The following is a 26,465-nucleotide window of genomic DNA, read 5'->3' on the forward strand; positions in this document are numbered from 1 at the left end:
ATAGGGGATAGTATTGGGTGTTAAAATCATCTTTCAATAATTGTTGAAGATTATGGATCAACACATGTTGCGTATATTAGTTTTTATTGTTGTGATGGCAGAGAAAAAAGCAAGTTTATAATTGTAGTGACTTTTTAAATAGTTTTTAAAAGCGACAGGTACGTAATACTTGTAAATGTTTCAGTATCCTAATAAAAATTACATAGGTACCTACTTATTTGGAAAATTTAAAATGAACCTATCAAAATAGCATGTAATGCTTTGATTTACATAATTTGATTACCATCAAAATTTCTGTCAATATTCCACCTAATATATTGTTTTCTTACTCTATGTTTTGTTGTATTTTATATTTCAATATTCTACAAAAATCAAAATATTTTGGTTAAATTCAGAACTATTAAAAGTTTAAACTGTTTAGTTCGTCGATCTTCCCACATGATGCAGGTGTCTCCGTGGGTAGAACTGTAAGATGAATGAATTCCAATACTAACTGCGCAAACATAAGCAGGTTCGAACCCCAGTAGAAACTTTTATTTTTTTGTTTTTTTTTATACATTTTATGATTGTAAGTATATTTATTATATAATTTTTTTCAGAAAATACGTATTTAGTTAAAATTGTTTCCGACAATTATTGTTTAGAAATCATTTCTGGCATTTTTCAATGTGTTTGTGTGTGTTTTATTCTTTTATTTTTTTAATTTTTGGCACTGTTTTAATAAAAAAATTTGAAAAGTAGTAAGTATTAAAATTAGTTTAATATTTAAATAAAATATAAATAAACTGTTTAAAGTATATTAATTTCGTTGAAATCATATAATAGAAGTATAACTTCTTACGTGCGTACAAAGTACACACACATTCTTTTTTTAGCAGTGGCGTGCGGTGACTTTTTCGAAAGGGGAAGCGATTCAATAAGGATATAAAAATATTTTCTTAAGGGTCGAGGGTCGAGCCACTTCCCACCTGATAAAACTCTGATGCGCAGGGGCTCTCTATCAGCAAAGTGCTTTAGGTGAGACGTCCTGGGTACTGGGTACAAGGACTCACACACTAAATCCTACCCCGATCAATGCGTGAGGCACTCTATTCCCGCTATTTCTAGTGACTAGTGACCTATCATTGATCGGTATTGCTAGATCGGGCCTTGAGTCCTCGCGCCGGGCTTGGTTTCCTAAAGAAGAATTCTATTAAAAAAAAATTTATATTCCGAGGCATTTTCCACAACAAACAACTTTCAATAATATGACAAATAATATGATACTTATTTATACTCGAGGTCTATTCTCCTATCAACTTCTGATAATTGTTGAATGCAGTCTTTTTCAATGGATAATAGGGCTAACTTTCAAAGTCTGTCTTCGGTTGTTGAATTTCTTTTAAACTCTTAATTTGAAACTTTTAATGCATCTTAATACTGAAAAACTTCGTTCAACTGATGCACTTATGGCTGGGATAGTTAGTACTAATTCACACAACTTGACCACTTCACACAGTGACTTGTTTAAACCAGTAGTTATAGAGAAATCCCAGATTTCTGGGTATTTCTTTATCACTAATGTCAGTTGTTTCATAAACGAAACTTAACTGAGAATTCAAAGCTGGGATATCAAAAAATTTCCATTATTTAATCGAATGAAATAAATTCCTCTGTGGGAAATTTTGATGAATTATAATTAGAAATATTAAGATTATATGTAATTCTACAAATTTTAAATCGTTAAAATTTTGAAAGCTAGAATTCATTTGTTGTAGAATATTATCAAAAGGTCTCTCTGTTTCCTCTGTTTTCTCTGTCTCCGACATTCTTTCATGTTCAAACCCCATATTTTCAGTTTTATCCCAAATATTTTTAAACTGCTCTCGTTTTTTTAATTATCGTATTAATAAAGTTATCAATTGGTCTTATACACCATTTGACTTCTGTAAAATGTCAAATTAAAGATCAGTGAAAGGAAAAATCTCTGCAAAAAATTTAAATCGAAATATTCTTTAAGCGAATGTATGTAATACCTAAGCACCCCTTAGCAGTAGTAACAGTCGGAGCATCTCACTTTCGGAAGGCGATAGGATGATCGCTTCCAGGGTACCAAAATTCGCGCGATTAGTGGGTGCGGTACTCTGACCAATTTTTAAACGGGACAACTGCATAACAAGCGGCGATTTTGAGACGTGCTTCTGTCAGGAGTGGACCGAATAGTTGAATTGTGTGCATATTGAGTTCGTTCGTACGCGATTAATTTTTAATATTTTTCAATGCCTATTTCCTGGGTAATATGTAGATTACTTGGATACTTGGATTATGGAAAATTTTTTGATTATTAAATATTAATTAATAATATATTTTCTTATATCGAAGTATAAATAGGGAAGCGGTGCTTCCCCCGCTTCCATGGACCGCACGCCTCTGTTTTTTAGTTATATGAGAATTAATAATTTGCCGACGGACACTAGGACCACAATGAAATGTACAATCTACAATACAAAAATCGCTTCTACAGTAAAATATCCACAAAAACAGCTAAGTAGTTCTCGATCACCTAAGCGTTCTGTGCCATAATTTGAAATTTACTAGCGCGCACAGTATGTCCACGTCTATTAGCATTCTGGTTCACCAGTAAAATGGTAGAATTACCAAAAAATCAGAAACTTGAGGAGAGAAAGAAAACTAGCGAGGAAATAAAAACTTGTCTATAAACAGGTAGTGAAGAATGGCTTACCTATAAATAGATATTTTGAGAACATCGTTTCCTTCTGCGTCCGTTACTATGACTCCTTTTTCGGATATATGTAAAGTTACATTTGCCAATGTTTTTCCTTTAAGTTTTTTCGCGTTTTTGATGATAGTCTTAACAGCTTCCGAACTGACGTTATCTCCTGTTACTTTTTCGACTGTTGTACAACCTGTAAATAATAAAAATCGTTAACAAAAATCTTTATATACTGAGGGGCAAAAGTATGGAATACATTCATGTTCTCTAGAATGGGCGATTTTGGAGATAAATCCTGAAACAGGTCTATTTTTATTTTTAAATTACAATTTTTTGGCATATACATATATCATACTAGTGACATCATTAATCTGGGTGTGATGACGTAATCGATGATTTTTTTACATGGTAATAGGGGTTGTGTGGTAGCTCATTTGAAAGGTTGTTCAATTGTATGTTCAGTAATACATTATTATAACATTAATTATACAGGGTGGCAAAAAAAATAATTTTTGAATTAAATTAATTGACGCAAAAAGAATAATATATATAATTTAACTCAAAATACATTTTACTGCTGTCAGAAAATAGAAACAATATTTGTTTCACAAATAAACATTGATTTTTGCTTAAATTAAATGTCAAATGGCCGTTTGACATTTAATTTAATAGAAACATTTAATTTAAACGAAAAGCAATGTTTAATTGTGGATTCATTTTTTTTTCTATATTTTGACACCAATAAAATGTATTTTGAGTTAAATAAATTATATATATTCTTCTTTTGGCGTCAATTAATTTAATTCAGAAATTATTTTTTTGACCTCCCTATATAAATAATGACGTTAATGTTTATATTACTGAATAGAGAACAACGTTTCAAATGAGCTATCACACGACCTCTATTCCCATTTAAAAAAATCATCGATTACGTCATCACGCCCAGATGGATGACATCACAAGTATAATATAATTTATAATATGCCAAAAAATTATAATTTAAAAATCGACCCTGTTTCGAGAATTATCAGTAGTAATTGCACAAGAGCTCTAAAATTATCGAATTTTTCCCGAGTGACACTTTGACAGTCTTAATTTCACGACCCGAAGGGGAGTGAAATTATGTCAAAGTATCACGAGGGCAAAAATTCGATAATAATTTTAGAGATCGAGTGCAATTTGTTGTGATTATTTCATGAATAAAACTGTTCAAAACCAAAATTGTATTGTAATGTATTTATGTAAGTACAAATTAGTACAATTAAACACACAGTTGTTATAAATATTTGACGGTTGAAAGTCATCACTTTTATAATTTTTAAAACATTAATTGTCATTAATGACACTGAATGTTTTTTGTCTTAGCAACGAGGGGCATCTGACGTAATATACTTGACGACGGGATATTATCAAAAATTATCAATTTAATTTTTATTTCTGTAGCTTTTTATTGGTCAGAATCTCCTATGAATGAAATAATCTCCAAAATCATCCATTTTAGAGAATATTAATTTATTCCATAATTTAACGCCTCTTTATATAAAAATAAAAATATGTAGGTATTATACAAAATGCTTGGTTCTATAGAAAATTATAACTCTGTCAAAGCATTTTTTAAACTAATTAATAACCATCATCTAATTGTATAATCTATTTAAATGGCATGGAATTATTACAGATAAAATATTCAGATTCCACAATAATTAAGTTAAAAACGGAAAGTCATGATTATTATTCGGAGAGTGTATGTAATAATTAAACGAGAAACAAGGATATTATGTGATCTTTTTATATGACGTAACTGTCAGTGATATATATGCCAGCCGAATCATTGATCTATGACCAAAAACAACTACTCATGTCTGGTAAATTATTTTGTCATGGTTTGAGTTAATTCTTGTAGTAGATATGTAATAAACTTTGGTTCCACATATATCTCTGTGAATTATAGTTTTCAAATATTTTATTCGCAATCAAAAATAAAGCATCAAATAAAATATTTGTATAGCAGTTAAGTCGATGTGCAATGCTTTTTCATACTTTTTTTTTTAACTAGGATGACCTCTTTTCAGTGACCAGCGGGCCCTGGTTCCAGTTGGGATGCGGGCCCGCCCTCCCAATAAAAATTCACATTGTATATGAACAATTTTTAATAAACATTAAATATAAATCATCATATGAAATCATAAATCATCATCATGAAATATATCATATTTATATAAAAACTCAAGTTAATTATAGTCCGTTTACTCACGGTTCTCGCTGTGAAAGAACTGCTCGGATTAAGATGAAATTTGGCATACCCGTAGCTAAAATGTCAAACAAAAAAAAGTGATACCTATTTTGCCCTGGGGGTGACATACACCCCTTCTCGGGGGGTGAAAAATATACGTTGAAGATAAGTCCCGAATTGGATAATCTGACTAATTCTTAATTAAACACTTAAAAATTATCGGTGATACTTCTTCTTGACGTGCCATCTTCGCGACGGGCAAGGTTGGCAATCATCATTGCTATTCTAACTTTTGACACTACAGCCCGAAAGAGTTCAGTTGAGCTGCATCCAAACGATTCTCTTATATTTCTCCGCCACGACTTTTTTCTTCTACCTATGCTGCTCCTTCCTTTAATCTCTCTCTGCATTATTAATTTTAGTTCATATCTGTCATCACGTGTTATATGAAACAAGTATTGCTGATACCAAAAATCTCAACTGGTAAAAAAATTTACGTTTTAGTATTGTGAATATTTTGGTTTTAGTTTGTATTTTGTTTTCCTGAAGACAAAAATTGGTTATAGAAGATATGGCTGTGCAAAATTTACATACCCTCGTGATTGACTCATTGAAGCCTATTTAACCCGGCACCTGCCACGTGGCTTTGCAAGGCGCCAACTGCCACGGGCGGTGCTCACAGCACCCCTTAAAAATTTTCTGTGATCTACTTGTTTAAAAAATAAAATAATGTGTCGAGAATATATGTGAACACAAGAATATAAAAAAACATGTTTTATTAACTTATTAGCCACTAATATATTATAAAAGCTAAAAAATAAAATGAAAAAGGTGTTATAAGCAAATTAGCAAGTACCAAGCCATAATAAATGAAGTCAAGTAAAATATCTAAAAAAATTAAGATTTAGTGAGTGTAGAGTCTATATTAATAATTTAAATCAGTTATTTCAATAAAAAATGTAAATTTGACCTGTTTATCAAAAATACAAAAAAAATTTAAAACTTAAAGAGCTAGATAATGACACCCCAATTCGACTTTAGAGCTATAAGTTCAGAATGATACTACATAACCACTTCAAACACTAACATATCTATGCTATATAATATTATAGAAAGCTACTATGACGCACAGCTCGGTTACCAAACTTGAAATACCAAATATTTGATAAAAATGTGTTATGGGGTGCTGTGGTAGCACCCCACGTGGCAGGTGCCGGGTTAACTACAGCCTTTTCAAAAATAAGCACTTTAAACCAACGAATCTTACATGTCTTATAAACAATACATAAGTAAAGTAATTTGTGAACTGGTAACGAATAATTTCATTTCGAATGCTAATTAGAGGGTGATTTTCACGGCTTATTTACCAACCATAAAAAAGATACCAATATCATTTTGATCGTAACTTACTTACTTCTAATGTTAGAAACTTAAAAAAAACAATGGACTATTAAAACAGTTAATATTAGTCCTATCGTTTTTCATACTGACATGACTGAACACTTTACGACAGACGTTTTCATAAATAATGAAACTCAAAAATCTCCAGTCATAATTAAAAACCTTAATATCGGAAAACTAAAAAATGAACATTGGAATGAAATTTATATCAACAAAATAGATTCTCAAATTGCAAATGATATAATATATAAATTTATAAATAAGTTAAATAATTACATACAAACCTCTAGGAAGATAAAACGGTTAAATGAAAAAATATCAAAAAAAACTTGGATAACGGTGGGGTTGATATCTTTTATCAAACGACGAGATTTTCTTAAAAAGAAATTAGTGTCTATATTTATCCTTATTATAGTAACCTCTATATATTGTCTATATTTAGAATTTAACTTCAGAACTACCTAAAAGTACAGGCTGAAGGATTCGGGTGCTATAAACACGAGTATCGAACATCAAGCCAATTGTATTGGGATTATTTTTATGACCGCATAAAACTTGTATTGATCAATTGCCGACTTTCTGCGGCTGTAGTTTACCTAAAACGTATTCATAATAATTATTGTACATATAAAAAATACAAGTGTTTGAGTTAGCACTGTAAGCAGCACCGGCGGTGATAATAGTCTTTAAAAGTATAGAAACAAGGGCTTCGGAGCAGGTAAAACGAGTAAGGAACCTTACAAAAGCGTAGTGTTTCATAAATTTTGTTTTTAAATTTTTTGATGAATAGATATTCTTCGTGTTTATTATTTATAAGATCACCTACAAAAATTAAAATTTATTTAGCAGTTAAATTTCCTAGTGTGTACTTGTGTAATAGTTTAGAATGTTCCCATCAAATTAGAAATAAAAGAATCAAAAAGCGCGTAAGCGCGGGCCCCTGCGAGTCCCGTGCCCTGGTTCCGCGGAACCCGCGAAACCATGCTCAGTACGCCACTCTGCCTCTTTTATTTTTTACGTCTATTTTAAAAATGATTCGTTGAATTCGTTGAAATGAATTCGTTCTAACATTCGAATACATTCTACATAGATTGGAAAGACAGAAGGTAAGAGAGGTCTAGGACGTTAAAAGATGTCATGGCTGTAATATTTGCCAATGGACATTAATCCACAGGAATCCACAATGAAATGCTTCGCAATGGTGCTAAATATAGAATTAAATTTTGACTATCTCAACAAGCAATGATATCTCACACGAGCAGAGATAGTACTTCTAACCATAATCAATGACAGCCTAAGATTAATTCTCTTACCACAAATTCTTCAAGAACAATGCGGATTCGTCTCAAGTAGAGGAACAAGAGAACAAATTCTTGATATTCGTCAAAATATCTAAAAATCTCGAGTTTCACATAGAAACATATGTGTGCTTTGTTGATTACTTTAAGGCCTTCGAGAACGTAAAATGGGATAAAATGTGGCAAACACTTGGAGAAATGGGTACGCCAGAACATCTAATTTATTTATTACAAGAACTGTAAGTATATAAATAATATCGCTAATGTAAGAATTAATAATGTGGTTTCGAAATACTTTAAAATAAGATAGGAATCCACAGCAATGTATATCGACCATTCTATTCAATATTCATTATACAGGGTGTAACAAAAATACAGGTCATAAATTTAATCGCATATTCTGGGACCAAAAATAGTTCGATTGAACCTAACTTACCTTAGTACAAATGTGCACGGAAAAAAGTTACAGCCCTTTGAAGTTACAAAATGAAAATCGATTTTTTCCAATATATCGAAAACTATTAGATATTTTTTATTGAAAATGGACATGTGGTATTCTTATGGCAGTAGTATTTTAAGAAAAAATTATAATGAAATTTGGACACCCCATAAAAATTTTATGGGGGTTTGATTCCTTTAAACCCCCCCAAACTTTTGTGTACGTTCCAATTTAATTATTATTGTAGAGCCATTAGTTAAACACAAGTTTTTAAAAACTTTTTTGTCTTTTAGTACTTTTTGCAAAAGTCAGTTTTTATCGAGATATTTGAATATTTGTCAAATCCACCACATATTTGTATATGGTAAAGTACGGTTATGGAGACTTGGTAATATGTAATATGAAAATTTATTTATGATTTACTTACATTTTTAAGTATATTTTGAACCATATTAAAAAAGAAGCCACATCTCGATAAAAGATGCTTTATCAAAAAAATACAAAGAGGCAAAAATGTTTTAAAAACACTGTGTTTAACTAATGGTACCGCAGTAATAGTTTAATTGGAACGTACACAAACATTTGGGGGGTTTAAAGGAACAAAACCCTTATAAAATTTTTATGTAAACATATTAAAAAAGAAGCCGCAACTCGATAAAAACTGCCTTATCGAAAAAAATACTAAGAGGCAAAAATGTTTTAAAAATATTGAATTTAACTAATGGCACCACAATAATAATTTATTTGGAACGGACACAAAAGTTTGGAGGGTTTAATGGAACAAAACCCCCATAAAATTTTTATGTGGTGCACAAATTTCACTATAATTTTTCTTAAGATGTTCTTTCCATAAGAATGCTACATGTCTATTTTCAACAAAAAAGCTCTAATAGTTTTCGATATATTCAAAAAAATCGATTTTCATTTTGTAACCTCAAAGGGCTGTAACTTCTTTTGTGTGCATATTTGTACTAAGGTAAGTTAAGTTCATTCGAACTATTTTTGGTTCCAGAATATGTGGTTTAATTTATGACCTGTATTTTTGTTACACCTTGTATAGTGAACACATTAGGTATGCGTGTAAAACAAGTTTTTGAGGAATGGCAAAGTGCAGCAACTATAGGAGGAAGAAAAATCAAAAACCTACGTTATGCTGATGACACTTTTATATTGGAGTATTCACCAAAAGAAATGGAACAAATTATGAATAGGCTAGACACGGTGAGTATAGAATACGGTTTGAAAATAAATATACAGAAAATCAAAGTGGATAAATATACAGAAGAAGAAGAGGACTAATACACAAAACTATATATTTAATGTTTTTCTTACCTATATATTTTAATTTAAATGTATTGGCATCATTTTCAGGTACATTTTCTTGTTTGGGTTCTTTGGTAATCTTTGAAAATAATTCTTCAGAAAGCTCTGAAAAGAAAAAAATATTATAGCACTAATTTACATCTATACATATTCAAGTACATGCGAGCAAGTTTTTATGTATAATTCTTGGTATTTCCCACACAGTAATTTATTATAAGATTTTATTTTGCATTTTATTGAACATAATTACCAAAGTGTCATTTACTTTTAACATTTTATGTTATTGTTTTTATAGTATGTAGTTGAAAAAGCAAGTGAATTTAAAATATCTACCAGAATAGTAAAATAAAAATAAAAGTACATAGAAGAACTAAACGACTTATTGAAGGTGCCAATGGGATAAGGCCTTAGTCCTCTATTGTTTAACTTGATCATGGATGGAATAATAAAAAAGTAAGAACTACAAAAGGATACTGGAAAGAAAAAGAACTCAACATAATCTGCTATACAAACGACTTAATAAAACAACCCTTCAACTTAGCTCCGGAACATAATATAATCAGAAGTGCAAGAATCGAAAAACCGACTAACAGTATTTCATCGAGAAGGACCAAACTTACTGTTGACATTTGCAGACGATATCAATGTACTTAATAGGAAAGGAAACACCAGATTAAGGATGAAGGAGACTTTCATCAGGTTCGTGAAGGAAGCAGAGAAGATGGGGCTTCTAATAAATGAAAATAAAACGAAATATATGTATATGAGTCGCAATAAACAAATCAGAGACAGAATAGGTCAAAACATCACTATCGATAACTTTATTTTTATAGCGCATTAAAGAATTTAAGTATCTTGGAACAACAATAACTGAAAACAATATCGGATCACAAGAAATAAACAATAGAATACAATCCGGCAACAGATATATTTATGCCCTTCAACAACTTATAAAATCGAAACAACTAACAAGATGTACAAAGTTACAAGTATATAAAACAATAATACGACCCGTTGTGATATATGGAAGCGAAACGTGGACGATAACAAAGGAAAACGAAGAGAGACTACGTGTTTAAGAAAGAAAAATCCTAAGGAAGTTCTTTGAGCCTGTGCTTGATGAAGCAGCAGAAGGCAATATAGGATAAGAATTAACAAAGAGCTCGAAGAATTATACCCAGACACCAACATTATAAAATAAATAAAGTCCAGAAGACTCCAATGGGCAGGATACCTCAGAAGACACTCTGACCAAAGATCAGTAGCTGATATGGGAGGGAGTCTTAATTGGAAGACGACCACGCGGACGCCCTCGACACCGGTGGCGAGATAATATACCAGGAAACTTGAAAGCTATGGGCGTGGAGAATTGGATAGAAATTGCTCAAGTCAGAAAAGACTGGGAAGGCGTGTTGTCGAGTCGGATAAAACCCACGAAGGGTTGTAACGCCACGAAGTATGTAAGTAAGACGACTCAATATTGATGCCTCAAAGTGAACATGAGTTATAGAAAATTTGAGAAAACAGGGTTGTAAGGTTTGAGAAAATAGTCAATACTGAATGAAATAATATGGATATACAGGATGTCCAGAAACTCTACCGACAAAAGAAGACAGGAGATTCCTCATATAACTTTAAGACATTTTAACCCAATTCATCTAGTCCGAAAATGCTTCCTACGGGAACTAAAGCTCTTTGAAGATGGCGTCTTCTAATTAGTTTTTGTTAAATACCTCCAGAACGCTTCTATTTAGAAAAACAAAAATTGGTACGCATATTTATCTTCCAGACATAAATGGATTTCATCCATTGTGAATTTCTAGTACCGATCATAGGCGTCCGTTTTGAGTAGGGCATCGGTTATTTTATCGCATAACTTTTTGCCTTTAACTTTTAATCATTTTTGATACTGGATTATTATATTCCGAGATATTCTAGTAATAAAAGGTACTCTTGATTTAAGTTGGTAGGACACACCGTTTTCTAGAAAAAACGATTTGAAAATTTTTCGTTTTTTGAATTTGAAAAAAAAATTGAAAGAATTTTTCAAAAAAAAACAATGTATTTTACCAACTTATACCAAGAGTAACTTTAAGTACTAGAATACCTCATAATTTAATAATCTAAAGTAAAAAATTCTTAAAAATTAAAGACAAAAAAGTTATGCGGTAAAATAACTCTTGACCTACCCAAAACGGACGCATATGACCGGTACTAGAAATTTACAATTAATGAAATCGATTTATCTCTGAAATATGAATAAACGTACCAGTTTTCGTTTTTCTAAATGGTTTTTTTTGAAATTTGTTTTTGGAAATTCAAAAAACGAAAAATTTTCAAATCGATTTTTCTAGAAAACGGTGTGTTCTACCGACTTAAAGAAAGAGTACCTTTTAGTACTAGCATACCTCATAATTTAATAATCCGGTGTTAAAAATGCTTAATAGTTAAAGATATAAAAGTTATGCGATAAAATAACTGTTGCCCTACCCAAAACGGACGCCTATGAACGGTACTAGAAGTTCTCAATAAATGTAATCGATTTATCCCTGGAAGACTAATATGCGTACTAATTTTCATTTTTCTAAATAAAAGCGTTCTGGAGTTATTTAAGAAAAACTAATTATAAAACGCCATCTTCAAAGAGCTCTAGCTCCCTTAGGAAGCATTTTCGGACTTAAAGAATTGGGTTAAAATGTCTTAAATTTATCTGAGGAATCTCCTGTCTTCATTTGTCGGTAGAGTTTCTGGACACCCTGTATAAAAATATCGGGAAAGAAACTAAAGGCAGAATTTACAAAACGACCTGACACAGAAAGAACAAAAAGATTGCTAGAAACGACAGAGAGGAAAGCGCTTAGAAAAATCTATGGTATGACACGTTGAAAAACAGACAGAGTTATGTCTCCATAAAAAGATGAAGAAGAAAACATTATTCAATAAACTCTACGCAATAACCGAAGAATTCTATCACTTGGCTTAAAAAAATATCGAGACAATAAAATTAATGAATGAGGAAAGACCTTCTTCTGCTTAAAATGTGATTTAAATTCATCTCAGCATCATATGGTATTTGTAATCAATTACTAGACAATAATAATTATAATGCAATATCGAACATTTCTTTTGTTGACTAAAATAATAAAATTATTGATGCTAAAACGAGTGTTGCCTTTGATGTAACATAATAACACACAGAGAGAATATCCTTGAGCCTTGAAATCAGACTTGCACGCTTGTTATCTCTGGGGCAAGTCAAATATTAGTAATATGTACCCAGAAAGTATATCTATTAATTGCGTATTTAGAAATTGTTTAACAAATATTTAATGAGAAGTTTATAAATAGTCGTCAAATACACTGCGCGTCAGAGGAAACGGGCCACCCACAAAATTTAGAAAATTTTAATTTTTTTATAATAAATACCGCTAACGCGGCTTTAGGATTGTAGCAGGGTAGTCTGCTATATCTAGGGAATACGGTGTACAAGGAAGGTAACAGGGCCAGTGCTACGCTTTAACCACCTATTATTACCCCTGGTTTTACCCAAGGTACGCATTTTTATTCCGGTTGAATCGACCTGGGGCCTATTAACATTTTAAAAACGTCTAGGTCTAGATCAGTGGTTCCCAAAGTGGTCCAGGTGGACCCCCAGGGGTCCACGAGGGACTCAACGGGGGTCCACGTTGGCGTGAAATAAAAATGGGGGTTCACAAGTTGCAAGTGGGGGCCCACGAAAATTTTATAGCGATTTGATATTTATTTAAACAAATTTGCATTTTTTTATTATAAAATATCAATGGAAAAAATATTATTTTAATAGTAGTGACTCAAAAATGTTATTTTAATGATTCATAACAAGTTATTTTGATTAAAAACAAGTTTTTGATCAAATTTTAGGATAGAAAACATTAAAATATCGTTTTTACATTTTCCTCTATTCCCAAAACACATGTCTTTCGATTTGACTGAAAATTTGCCCACAGATAGCCAAAACACAGGACTTTAAGTGATTAAAAGAATTTGTATCGTTTTACAATACAAAAAAATACGTGGAATAATATCAGAGTCAAAAATATAGGCGTTTACTGTAATAAGTACAAATAATTCGGAAAATATCGACCATACAAAAAAAATGGTTAAGAAAATTATAATAATGATTGTAAACACAATTTACTTGGATCAATTTCAGTTCCTAACATTTTTGTCGAAAAGTTGAGAATTGCGGAGATATTGAACAAAAACCACTGCTATCAAATCCATAAGGGCTTATGCTTGCGCCTTTACAGCATACGTACTACCTGAAATATTGATTTTAGCAAAAACATGAAAGAGATCAAAATTGTATAAAATTTAATTCTCTCCATTTTTGTATAGGTACATTTTTGTTATAAAACTAATAATAAAAGAGATAATTCAATAATTATGCTGTAATTGTCACTCTTTCCCCATAACTCGGAAAATATCGACGGCACAAAAAAAATTTATAATAGAATAAATTATAGGAAATTATATTTTTCACAACTTCAGTCCGTGCACTTGTTGTCGAAAAGTTAAATATGGCGGAGATATTGAGCAAAAACGGTTCTTCTTTATTCGCGATTTTAAATTTACACTACTATTGACCCCCTTAAGATTAGAAAAATAGAATCTTGCTTGGGTAGCTGGGGCATGCAAGATCAAATGCTAACCCGACTGTACTATATAATGTTGACTCTTTATTGCATGTAACTTTTCTTGTATTGTAAAACTATTCAAGTCCTGTGCTTTAGCTATCTGTGGGCAAATTTTCAGCCAAATAGAAGAACATGTATTTTGGGAATGGAGGAAAATGGAAAAAAAACAGTATTTTAACGTTTTCTACGCTAAAGTTTGATCAACAACTTGTTTTTAAAACAAAAAACTTGTTATAATGCCTAATAATCACATTTTGGACTCCCGCTTCTATTAAAACATTATTTTTTCAATTGATAATTTACGATAAAAAATGCAAATTTGTTTAAATAGATTCCAAATCATTGAAAAATCGCTTAAAATGATATTTTGAGAAAAGAAGAGACCTTCAATATCTTATTTTTACCCCCCCCCCCCCCCCCCATGTTTTTTTCACTGTAAGTATGGTAAAAATGTAGCAGCAGGGGGTCCATCGAAACCAGTATATTTTTGAAAGTGGTCTACGAGAAAAAATAGTTTGGGAACCTCTGGTCTAGATTCTAGATGTTCTCGCCGGCGATGGGCTTCGAATCCCGGCTTACCTGCGTGGAAGTCAGACATGCTACCGCCTGAGCTATCCGGGCCGCGAATTTACAAAACCTATACCATTTCAGTCATAGCAGCGACTGAATTCGAATAGGGTTTGTATGCAGAATATTAGTTACATATCCTATACCATTTCAGTCATGACAGCGACTGAATTCGAATAGGGTTTGCATGCAGAATATTAGTTACATATCCTATACTGTTTCAGTCATGCAAGTAAAACTAATCAAATATTTACTTAGTGCATTTATTGTTATATCATAAAATTTAGATATGTTTTGAAAATTAAAATTAATAATATATATTTCGATAATATTAAAAATTAAAAACAAATGAGTAATTACTAATGTACGAATATATGTATACAGTATGTCCCTGTAAGTTGGAACCATATGGAAAACAGGTCGATTTTTATTTTTAAATTATAATTTTTTTGGCATATATTTCATAGGTACTAGTGACGTCGTCCATCTGAGCGTGATAACGTAATCGATAATTTTTTTTTAATAGGAATATGGGTCGTGTGGCACCTCATTTGAAAGGGTGTTTAATTCTCTATTCAGTAATATAAACACAAATATCATTATTTATACAGGGTGGCCAAAAAAACAATTTTTGAATTATATTGATTGACGAAAAAAGAAGAATGTATGCAATTTACTTCAATCAAAATACTTTCTATCGCTGTCAGAAAATAGAAAAAACTGTTTATTTGGCAAATAAACATTGGTTTTTTGCTTAAATTAAATGTTCAAACTGCCAAGAGTTACGTGGGAGGCTGTTTGTGATTTAATTTAAGCAAGGCGGAATGTTTATTTGTGAAATAAACATTTTTTTCTCTATTTATTGATAGCAGTAAAATGTATTTTGAGTTAAATAAATTACATACATTCTTCTTTTTTGCGTCAATTAATTTAATTAAAAAATATTTTTTTGGTCACCTTATATTGGTATACATAATTATATTATTGTTTATATTACTGAACAGAGAATTGAACACACTTTCAAATTAGTTGCCACACGATCCCTATTCCCATTTAACAAAATCATCTATTACGTTATCACGCTTAGATGAATGACGTCACTAGTATGAAATATATGCCAAAAAATTGTAATTTAAAAATAAAATCGACCTGTTTCGGGATTTTTTTCCCAAGTCGTCCATTTTAGAGAAAATGAATTTATTCCATAACTTAGCCCCTCTCTGTATAAAGATACTTTACTCTTGACAGAAATTCATATTTTTTGACATCTCTCATATACTATTAATAAAACTTAATATCAGATGATTGCATCTTCGGTTTTAGACCATGCAGAACTTTTTATGAAGAATATCTTTTTTGCGTAAAATCGTTAATAAAAAATTTTTCCATATGGTTCCAACTTACAGGGACATACTGTATATATTCATACATTAGTAATTATTCATTTGTTTTTAATTTTTAATATTATCCAAATATATACTATTCATTTTAATTTTCAAAACATATCTAAATTTTATGATAAATAAATCCACTTAGTAAATATTTGATTAGTTTTACGTACATGACTGAAACAGTATAGATATTTGCTCAATAATAATCAAAAATTTCGTTTGCAAATCCTACACCACTACAGTTAATTTCTAGACCGAAATAGTATAGGATATGTAACTAATATTCTGCATACAAACCCTATTCGAATTCAGTCGCTGGCATGACTGAAATGGTATAGGTTTTGTAAATTCGCATCCGGGCCCCTTTTTTATAAAGCACACTAATCACAAAAAGTATCGCATAATTTTTGAAACAGAAAAAAAGTTTAAAAATAATTTTTTATTTTTAGCAGAATGTTATAATACTGGTCTCTCTCGCCTCCTTTAGGAATCTACAAACCCATTACATTTCAAGTTGAAGCGTGTTTTTGCCAAAAAAAAAAACATTAAACATAGTGTAGGAAACAGAGGTTGAACATCGCAAAATGGACACAAGTCCGGTTTTATTTTTTTCTGGTACATCAAGGGGTGCTTGTTATGAAACTAACTTTTTCTTAAAAAATTTCGCCCCGGAACCCCCTTTTCATCCCTTTAAAGGGGATAATTTGTGGTTTTTGCGAAACGTAGCCCTTCCTGTACGTTTTGCAAAAAATTTACTTAATAGTAAAATGAAGACGACTATACTTCCTACTATTTATTTCCCGACAGTATATGTCTATCACCCACCGTTTAGCGGGGGTGGCGCCCCAAAATTGCCAAATTTTGTTTAAAGATGTTTAAAAAAAAATTATTTTTTCCTAACTGTAATGAAAATTAAGAAGAAACCCTGCGGAAATTAATCACAAATAAGTGGCTGATTTTTTTATATAGGTTTCATTTAAGGACAATTGCAAATTTTTTAATTACAGGGTGTTACATTTTAAAAAACCCCTTTTTATACCATCTGAATCGCCTATTCTAGAGTAAAAAAACCTTCAGCGATTATCCATGTACTTGTGTTATTTACAAAATTTGTATAATGCACCCCCATATTTTCCCCGGAACCACTCCAAAAAAAGGAGAACTAATAAAGAAAACAATAAAAAATTGATTTTGGGCCATGACTGTGGCTTTAGGGTGCAAAGAAAATAAAATATGCATAGGTCATAATGTGTAGCAGACAGTGTGTTCTTTTATTTTCCATAAGTACGTTATCCATAAAATGAATAGTTGACGAAAATAAAACAAAAACTGGAACCCGCCAAAGCATTTCTGAGGTTTGCGGCGCCACTGTGCCGTAACGGTTGCTTATACGAAAAAAATGCATAGGACTTTATTTGTAGAGAAAATGGTGGTCTTTAATTCTGTATAAGTTTTGTTTTATAAAAATGCATAGGTAATGAGAAAATCGTCAAAACATGCTCTCCAAGGGATAGGGGTAGTTTCTGCAGTTTATTTTCAAGGATAGGGGTAGTTTCGGCAGGGATGTTGCAATAATCATATATATTTATGAAAAACCCTATTGATGGAGCATATGTCCATATGGGTCAAAAGGCAAAACAAAAATTTTTTTCAACCCCCTCCCCTTTATTTATTTTTTTGGCTACGGGGGTTGCATTAAGAAATCGCTTTTGTTGTCCATGCATGGGTAATAAGAACGTGCACAAAATGATATATGAAGCATTTTAATAAAGAGCATGGTGTGCGAAGGATTCCAAGAGAATCACTTTCTTTATTAATTCTCCTTTTTAGGGTGGTTCCGGAAAAAAATGGGGGTGCATTATAGAAATTTGTAAATAACACTAGTTACATGGATAATCGCTGAAAGTTTTTTTACTCTAGCATAGGCGGTTCAGATGGTATAAAAAGGGGTTTTTTAAAATGTAACACCCCGTAATTAAAAAATGGGCAATTCCTCTTAAACGAAACCTATACCAAAAAATCAGCCACTTACTTGTGATTAATTTCCCTAGGGTTTCTTCTTAATTTTCATTACAGTTAGGGAAAAATATATTTTTTAAAAACATCTTTTTTAAAAATTTGTCAACTTTGGGGCGCCATCCCCGCTAAACGGTGGGTGATAGACATATGCTGTCGGAAAATAAATAGTAGGAAATATAGTCCTCTTCATTTTACTATTAAGTAAATTTTTTGCAAAACGTACAGGAAGGGCTACGTTTCGCAAAAACCACAAATTGCCCCATTTAAAGGGATGAAAAGAGGGTTTCGCGGCGAAACTTTTTAAGAAAAAGTTAGTTTAATAATACGCACCGCTTGATATACCAGAAAAAAAAAATAAAACCGGACTTGTGTTCATTTTGCGAGGTTCAACCTGTGTTTCCAACACTAACAAAACGTTGTTAAAAGAGAATATTTATTTTGGAAATTTGTGTTCCAGAATTTGATCTGTGCATTATGTCTGCTTGATTTTTCAGTGAGGAGGTGCGTTCTTACAAAAAATGAGTAATTTAACATCAGAACAAGCAGCCCAAATTGTAGCTTTAATTGGAGATGGGCGATCACAGCAAAATCTTGCTGATGTTATGAGAATCCACCAATCCAGCGTTTCAAGTGCTTTAAGAAGGTATGGAGAAAGTGGAGCATATACAAGAAGACCAGTTCGAGGACTTCCTAGGTGCACGAGCCTCGCAGATGAACGTTATTTACATCTGCAGCCTTTGCATACACATCATGTTATAGCTAGACAACTGCCAAATTATCTTTCCACAACCCGTAATGTTCGAATAAGTGCCAATTTGGTTAGAAACAGATTAAAAGAATTTGGAATCAGAGCTAGAATGTCTGCTACTGCTCCACTGTTAACGGAGGCACTCCGTCTAACATGTTTAAGGATTGCACCAAAACATGTCGATTGGAATGTTAACGACTGAAGCGAGTAATGGAATACAGACGGAAATTAAGAATAAGTTGGGTGGATAAAGTCACTAATGTCTAGGTGTTGAGAAGAATAGCAAAAGAAAGAAAGGCTTTAAATACAATTAAAGTTAGAAAACTGTATTATCTGGGATATGTTATGAGGTTGCCCACGCATGAATTGCCATGATGGTTGCCGACGTTCTTAGAGGATATGGCACATGAAAAAGAAGAGAGGAGGCAAGTAGAGAGCGAGAAATAGGGAGGAATGAAAAATACTTAGAGGAAATGTCGAAGGAATAATACAGAAGAGGATACACTGATACAGCCAATCAACCATCTTTCACTTTTGGCTAAGATAAGCAAGAGCGCCCAACACTCCATAAGGGGGGAAATTAATACCTATATACAGATATGCTATGTATAAGACTAGTGCATAATACATGAAACGAAGAATTTAATGAATAAGCCCTAGAAAAAAGGAAAAAACGAAACAATGTACGTAATTTTGACTTTGCCCTCGTATATCATGTTTTAATAGATCAACTTTTAGAAGCCTTTAATAACCTAGGTAATACCAGTGGTGTCATGGCAAAATTAGCAGTGCCGGAACGCACTGCTAATTTTTGTTTACAAAACCTAAATTCTCTATTTATTTTTTTTTCTTTTCTTAACCAGTGTGGGAACGGCGTTCCCACGCGTTCCCACACCATGACACCACTGGGTAATACCCATACTATTTTATAGAAATAACAATATAAATAAAAAATAATTTATTGGGTATTTTTAAATATGTAATTATTCAAATGAATAGTATCAACTTGATACTGCTAAATGCATATAAAAAAAAGTAATAAAAAAGTAATAATGTTCATAAGAAGTTTGTTTGGTTATACCTTCTAAAAACTTGATATTATCCGTGTACAGCTCATGAATATTAATTTTGGAAAAAGCCATTCCACCACACTACACTATCAAATGTAATAATCAAGCAACAATAATATTGTCAATACGATTACAGGCGCTGACTTTACAGCGACAATAAGACAATAATCACCTAGCAACTTACTAATTTTTGACATTGTCACTCACGCGATAATTTGCTTTTGCTAGGCAACCAAATGAACTCTTTGTAGGTAGTTTAGGTATCGAAGAGGTCACATTTTTATCGGAGAGTAAAAGTATTTTTAACTTTCAAAGATATACTAATTTTGCAATGATAATTAACAAATGTTTTGTTTATTTCTAAGGCTTGGTGGAAATATTTCTTGTTGCCATCCCCTTATGATCTTTGTTTTTCCAATTTGTGGTACTGTAATTGTTAATTGTACAATAGGGTGGAACGAAAGGATAGGAAAAACGTTTTTGAAGTTATACTTCTTTACCGGCGATAGAGGGTGAATTTTTATATGTTAAAACCTATCAGCCCGGCGCATGCGCATTATAACTTTGTTCTGATTGGATGTTCAAATGACATGTCAAAAATTATCCGATATGGCAGCTGTAGGACAGAGGACAGCTGTGGTTTGGAGGTAAAGGTAAAGGTAAACAAATGTATAATATATTAGTTTTATTGTTGTGAGGACAGAAACAAAAAAGTTTATAATATTGTAGTGACGTTTAAATAGTTTTTAAAAGCAACAGGTACGTAATAATTGTTAATGTATCATGCATATAAACCTACCTATTTGATCTGCCAAAATACATAGTATGTAATACTTTTATTTATATAATTTGATTACCATCAAAATGTCTATAAATATTCACCTAATATATTGTTTTCTTACTCTATGTTTTGTTGTATTTTTTCAATTCTAAATCAGTTCAATTCAAAATTAAAATAATTTGATCAATTTTCAAAATATCACAAGTTTAATCCGTTTAGTTAGTCGATCTTCGTAAATAATGACACATAGTGTCTGTGGCTAAGCGTTGAAGGCGAATGAATTCCAATACCAACCGTGCTTATCAGCGCTGGTTCGAGTCCCAATAGAAACTTTCTTTTTTGTTTTTTTTTTAATACATTTTATGATTGTAAGTATATTTATTATATAATTGTATTTTCAGAAAATACGTATTTAGTTAAAAAAATTTTCGACAATTAATGTTCAGACATCATTTGTGGCTTGTTTAATGTGTTTGTGTGTTTTATTCTTTTATTATTCTAATTTTTGGCACTGTTCTAATAAAAATGTTTGAGAAGTAGTAAGTATAAATTAGTTTAATATTTAAACAAAATATAAATAAAAAGTATATTAATTTCGTTTAAATCATATAATAGAAGTATAACTTCTTACGTGCGTACAAAGTACACACACATTCTTTTTTTTTTTCAAAGAACTTTCTAATAGCACTCAAAATTGCCTTATTATGTCTACAATAAAACTACAAAATATGTTTGTTCTAGGTTTACATCTTGAGGTGCCGCAAGAGCTTTGAATAGATGGGTTTTGAACAAAAAAATATAGAAAATTTCAAATATTTTATATACTTAAGCTGGTGTCGTAGCTGACATTTCTTAGTCAAATAACAGTTAATATTGCTCTCATTGCTACATGTGCACATTCCGATAAGATTTCTTTAGTTACAATATCCCTCTTGATACTTAAATAGATTGTTATTATGTCTCAAATTTGGGCATAATCTTTTAGGAAGCAATCTTTGCTTTAACAAAACCATTTTTGTTTCAAGACCACAGACAATAAGAGATGACTCAGTCACAAGCTTTATGACTCTTTTCACTGCCTGTGTATGACAGGGACAACACGGAAAATCCACACACTGCACCTGATAACTAGGGTATCTTACTTCACTTATATACTTTTTTAAGTACTCGTCAGTTATATGTTTTGTCATAGGAGTAGTCATCCAATGTAGTCATTGGAATTAAAGTTAAGCTTCGGGACAACAAACTTCCTTAATTTATGAGTTCCGATCTTGCCTTCAAAAGTCGCCACAGACCTAGATCCCCTATGTGTTTTCTCTTGTCTCATAAAATGGAGAGAAGCACATTTTAATTAACCATTCCTTTGAATTACTGGATCAATTATTTGGAGATATTCCTCACAAAGGTAACGTAAAAATTTGATGAGTCTCTATAGATGTTTTGATCCATTTCCACAAAATGGCCGAAGAAGGCCAAACATATAGGTAACCGAAGAAGGCGATTGGCCAACGTAAGCCATCGTGAATGAGCTAATTTCTCAGGGGTTTTTAAAGAAAGATCAGGATATATAACACTGGATATTGCTTTGCACATTTCAAGTAAATATTTTTGATCTGTGCTTAGATCATCCTTAATCTCTAGAATAGGGAGCTTGTTTTGTATGGGAGCGAAATTAACCACAGGAAGCTGGTTACAGATTTCAAGTTCTTTGCCCTCCAAATTCATTAGAGCTTTTCCATCCAATGTGCAAAGCAAATGATGCAAAGAAAATTCATTGGTATAGAACAAACAAATTGAAAACCACTGCAGCGGCTTATTTAGGTTTTTTTCTATTAAAACAATTACACCATAGCCCAGGCAACCAAACGACGTTTTTATAACGTAGAAAACACGTCATAAAAATGACCAATTTACGTGTTTCTATGACGTAGTACCGACGTTGAAAATCACGTGTATTTGTCTCATCGATTTGACGTCATAATTGTGACGATTTTAAAACGTCAAAAAGCACACTTTTATACGTCGGTAAAATCTCGTCTTTAATACTTTCAAAAAGTGACCTCTTTCAGATGTTTCAAAATAGGTAGTATAAAAAATTGATAACATAAAACCTATAGGTCTACGTCCCATGTGTCGAAGATATACTACCATTTGTTTAAGATCGCTTGTGCATTAGAAGCAATCTAACATTGATTCTGCATGATTGTACTAGTTTGTTTGTTTGTTTATATAAGTATACCTACTTACTGTGTCAAAACTAAAACAACATAATATAAACTAATAAATAATTTATTAACAAATTATCTAGCATAATTAATGTCTTAATTTAACGCTGTCCATTAAATCAAAAAGAATCATGAACAACAACTCATTTTGGAATATCTGTATACAGTATACAGTAGTACATGAGCGTCATTTTTCTTTGCCATCTCATAGCTAGATCTTATAGACTGCTGAAGCAATCTTAGAAGGCTAAACATAAATTTAATTAAACTCGATAACACATATTTAGTTCATTAACAGAAAATAAACATAACCTCAAACAGTTGTCAAGAAGAATACTGCATAAACTAACTCACTGAGCAAAAACGTATACAAATCTCTTAATTAACACGTTTCTTCAACTAAATATCTAAATGAAAAGTCTTATTTTATCACACAAGACACAAACCACGTAAACACTAAATGAGAAATTTCTTATGAACATTATTTAACGAAATTGTTTGGAGTAATACAAACAAGCTCCTCCCAATTTTATGACGTCAGACTTAAACTATCTGAAATGAAAACGTTTTTTAAACGTATTTTAACGTCATTAATCTTATGTATTTAAAATCACCCACAAAAGACGTCTATATGACGTAATTTTCAAGCACGTGTATATATTCGACCAAAACTGACGTTTCCACGACGTTATATGACGTCACTTGGTTGCCTGGGAGTTAACACCAGTGTTCACATCAGTGAACCATTACACCAGTGGCAGTTCCATCACATCCGACAGCTGTTATATTGGAAATGTTTAAAGGATTGTCATCTTGAAAATGCTCCATTATGCTATCTTTTATAGCTTCACCTGTACCGGAAGCAGGAGTTATATGCCCTAGGAAGGTTGGTCCAGGTTCCTCTACTATTGAAATATGCTCTTCTACTACAGTTAGAACGTTAAATTATATTAACGAATGAAATAAATATTTACTATTAAATAGTTCTTTAAATGTGGAATTCAAGTTCAAACTTTGTCAGTTTTAGTAAAAATAAATATTGGATTTTTGTAAGGTAAAACTAAAATTATCTTGAACGAGTAGTTCTAGAGTGTGTATTTATCATTTAAAATAGGAACAATAGCTATTCTTTACCAAACCAAAATCATCAAAATTCGCAAAATTTAACTAAAAATTCTAATTTTCAACCCTTTTGCGGCACCTCTAAAAATATTTTTTTTGGAAAAGTATTTTATTTGTGGCTTAACAATGGCTATAGGCAATTTTCTATCACTATTACACATTGAAATTATAAAAACATTTTTTTCGTTCCACCCTATTGTACAAATCTGCCTACTGCATTGGACAATTTTACAAACGACTCCCTCCAGTTCTTCTTTGGTCTGCCTCTCCTACTCCTTCCAGTAACCTACTCCTTTCTTCTTTTTGATGTGCCCATCCGTGACGAATGTTGCGATCATTATGGAATCTTTATCTTATCTGCAGCATTGCGGAAAAACTGCACAAATGTTGTGTTTAACCAAGTTTTGAGGTTCCTTAACCAGGATGTTCTTCTTCTTTCTGGATCTCGCTGTCCAAATATTTTCCTTGTAGGATGGCTTGTAGAAAGGCATATCTGGATTCATTTCGCATAAAGTGTCCGAAGTATTGTAACTTTCGTCGAGATTTGATGCTAGTCAGTACCTCTTGGTTCTTCGTCATTTTTCTGAGGATCTCCTCATTTGTGACTCGGTGACATTCTTCGATATAGCCACACCTGAAATGCTTCGAATTTTCCGCATATACCCTCGTTTAACGTCCACGATTTAACACCATAAAAAAGACTTCGTTATGGCTTTTGAAGAAGGCCCTCAACCGGTTGAAGGTGGATTTAACTTTTCCGATGAGTATTCTTACCTATTGTGGTTGTTGACCCATTCTTCATTTATTATGGTAGTGAGGTATATTGCTCACATATTTTAATTTTATCAAGAGTGCAGAGTATATTTCAACGATAATGTATCTTGACGAAGAAGAAGTACTGGAGACTTCAGCAGATCTATGGTCTGATATAAGGTCTTCGCCAATAATCGATAGACCTTTCATTATTCCCTTGTATCAATAAAGGAAAGTACATGGAAGAGAAAGAGCACAACAAATTACCAGGTTGCAATAACCAATCTCGGAAGACCAGAAAAGGAAAGAGAGTTAAAGCAGTATCACTAACGAACTATAAACTTGTAGGTTTTCCTTCCCATAAAAAAGAACTAAGCCCATGTTGCCCATCTTCAATTCTCCTTGTTGTTCTGAAGCTATTTTCTTGTGGCATTTTTGCAATTAACTATTTTTAATGGGAAATAAGCCACAATTTTACTAAAATGATTTTATTGTTTCGACGTAAAAATCTGATGTCGTTGTCAAAATACAAAAAATATTAATATTAAACAAAAATGTTGTTGCTTAGTAAAAAATTCTTCTAATAATTTATTTAATCTGACTCATTTTTATCGGCATTTCAGACATATATTATACATTTTACAGTAGAAGACTTTAAAATGATATTGCCAATCTTTATGAGTTGCGTTCCTGGGACGACTCTACTGATAGATGGTTCATTCGATTACATGAAATCAACACCCAACTCAATAATTTCCATCAGAAAAAAATCATAGCATGTGAACTGTCTTTAAAAAGACAACCACATGCAACGGTGACAGTAAAATTCTCGCGTTAGAGATTCCATAGTAAATCACGAGGGAACACCAGGAAAAAACCTCGTGATACTATCCCGACATCGTAAGTATTAGGTCTTACTTTAATTTACTCTTAAAACTAATACCAAATTCTGACCTTAATATGTACATACTTATGTTATTTTAAATTATAAATAATATTAATAATACATAGCTATATAAATAATACTACAGTATATAAATGTACTCGATACGATATTGTAAACGAAATGTAACTCGATATGTTATTGACTTACTAATCGTGGTATTTTCTTTCTATTGACTTCCTCTTTTAGTATGGGTAACCACATCCTACTGCATTCTACCCAGGAATTTGTGACACAATTGGTTTCATTTAGTAAAACGTTAATAAAATCATTTTTTTAGTAAAATTGTGGATTATTTCCCATTAAAAATAGTTAATTTCAATTCTCCTGACTTCATTAGCAGTTTTGCCACTCTCGTCACTTTGCAACTAACATTGTTATTTCCCACTTTAAGCTCCCGCAAAAAAGGAAGCAGCCCAACTTTGAAGAAACGAAAGCCTAAGCGAGGTTTCCTAACGTTCAGATTTTTGCTAATCCTGTATGCCGTAGTAAATCACATGATGATAGACTATGACTATGCTTTTAGATTTTAAAGAACTTTTCAATAAAATGACTAAATGACAAATAAAAGAACTAAAGCAAGACAATGATAATCAGTGGCAAAGAAAATAAGGAAGATAATGAAATAAAGATCATCATCATCATCCTTATCATCTTGGTGTTACAGCCCTTAGAGGGCCTCTACCTTCTCAAGCTTTCTACGCCTTCTGTTCTGACCCTTGCTTGCATTTTCCAGTTGCCGACTCCGATCTTCTCGGCATCT

The 26,465-nt window shown here is 32.0% G+C and overlaps 1 protein-coding gene across 2 annotated transcripts in view; it reads right to left on the reverse strand.

The window, feature by feature from the left end:
- LOC114334829 (low density lipoprotein receptor adapter protein 1) overlaps positions 1–26,465 on the reverse strand; it is a 46,994-nt gene that overhangs the window by 14,495 nt on the left and 6,034 nt on the right. The window contains exons 1-3 of one of the 2 annotated variants that reach the window (XM_028284930.2): positions 19,890–20,086; positions 9,417–9,512; positions 2,723–2,906 (exon numbers count right to left, since the gene is read on the reverse strand). In XM_028284930.2, the coding sequence (XP_028140731.2) occupies positions 2,723–2,906; positions 9,417–9,512; positions 19,890–19,950 (341 nt within the window). In that variant the 5' untranslated portion in view covers positions 19,951–20,086. Of the gene's footprint in view, positions 1–2,722; positions 2,907–9,416; positions 9,513–19,889; positions 20,087–26,465 lie in introns of those variants that run through there. The other variant, XM_028284931.2, reaches the window with a different exon arrangement.

The sequence above is a fragment of the Diabrotica virgifera genome, chromosome 5 (genome assembly GCF_917563875.1).
Source record: "Diabrotica virgifera virgifera chromosome 5, PGI_DIABVI_V3a".
In the NCBI taxonomy this organism is placed as follows: Eukaryota; Metazoa; Arthropoda; class Insecta; order Coleoptera; family Chrysomelidae; genus Diabrotica; species Diabrotica virgifera.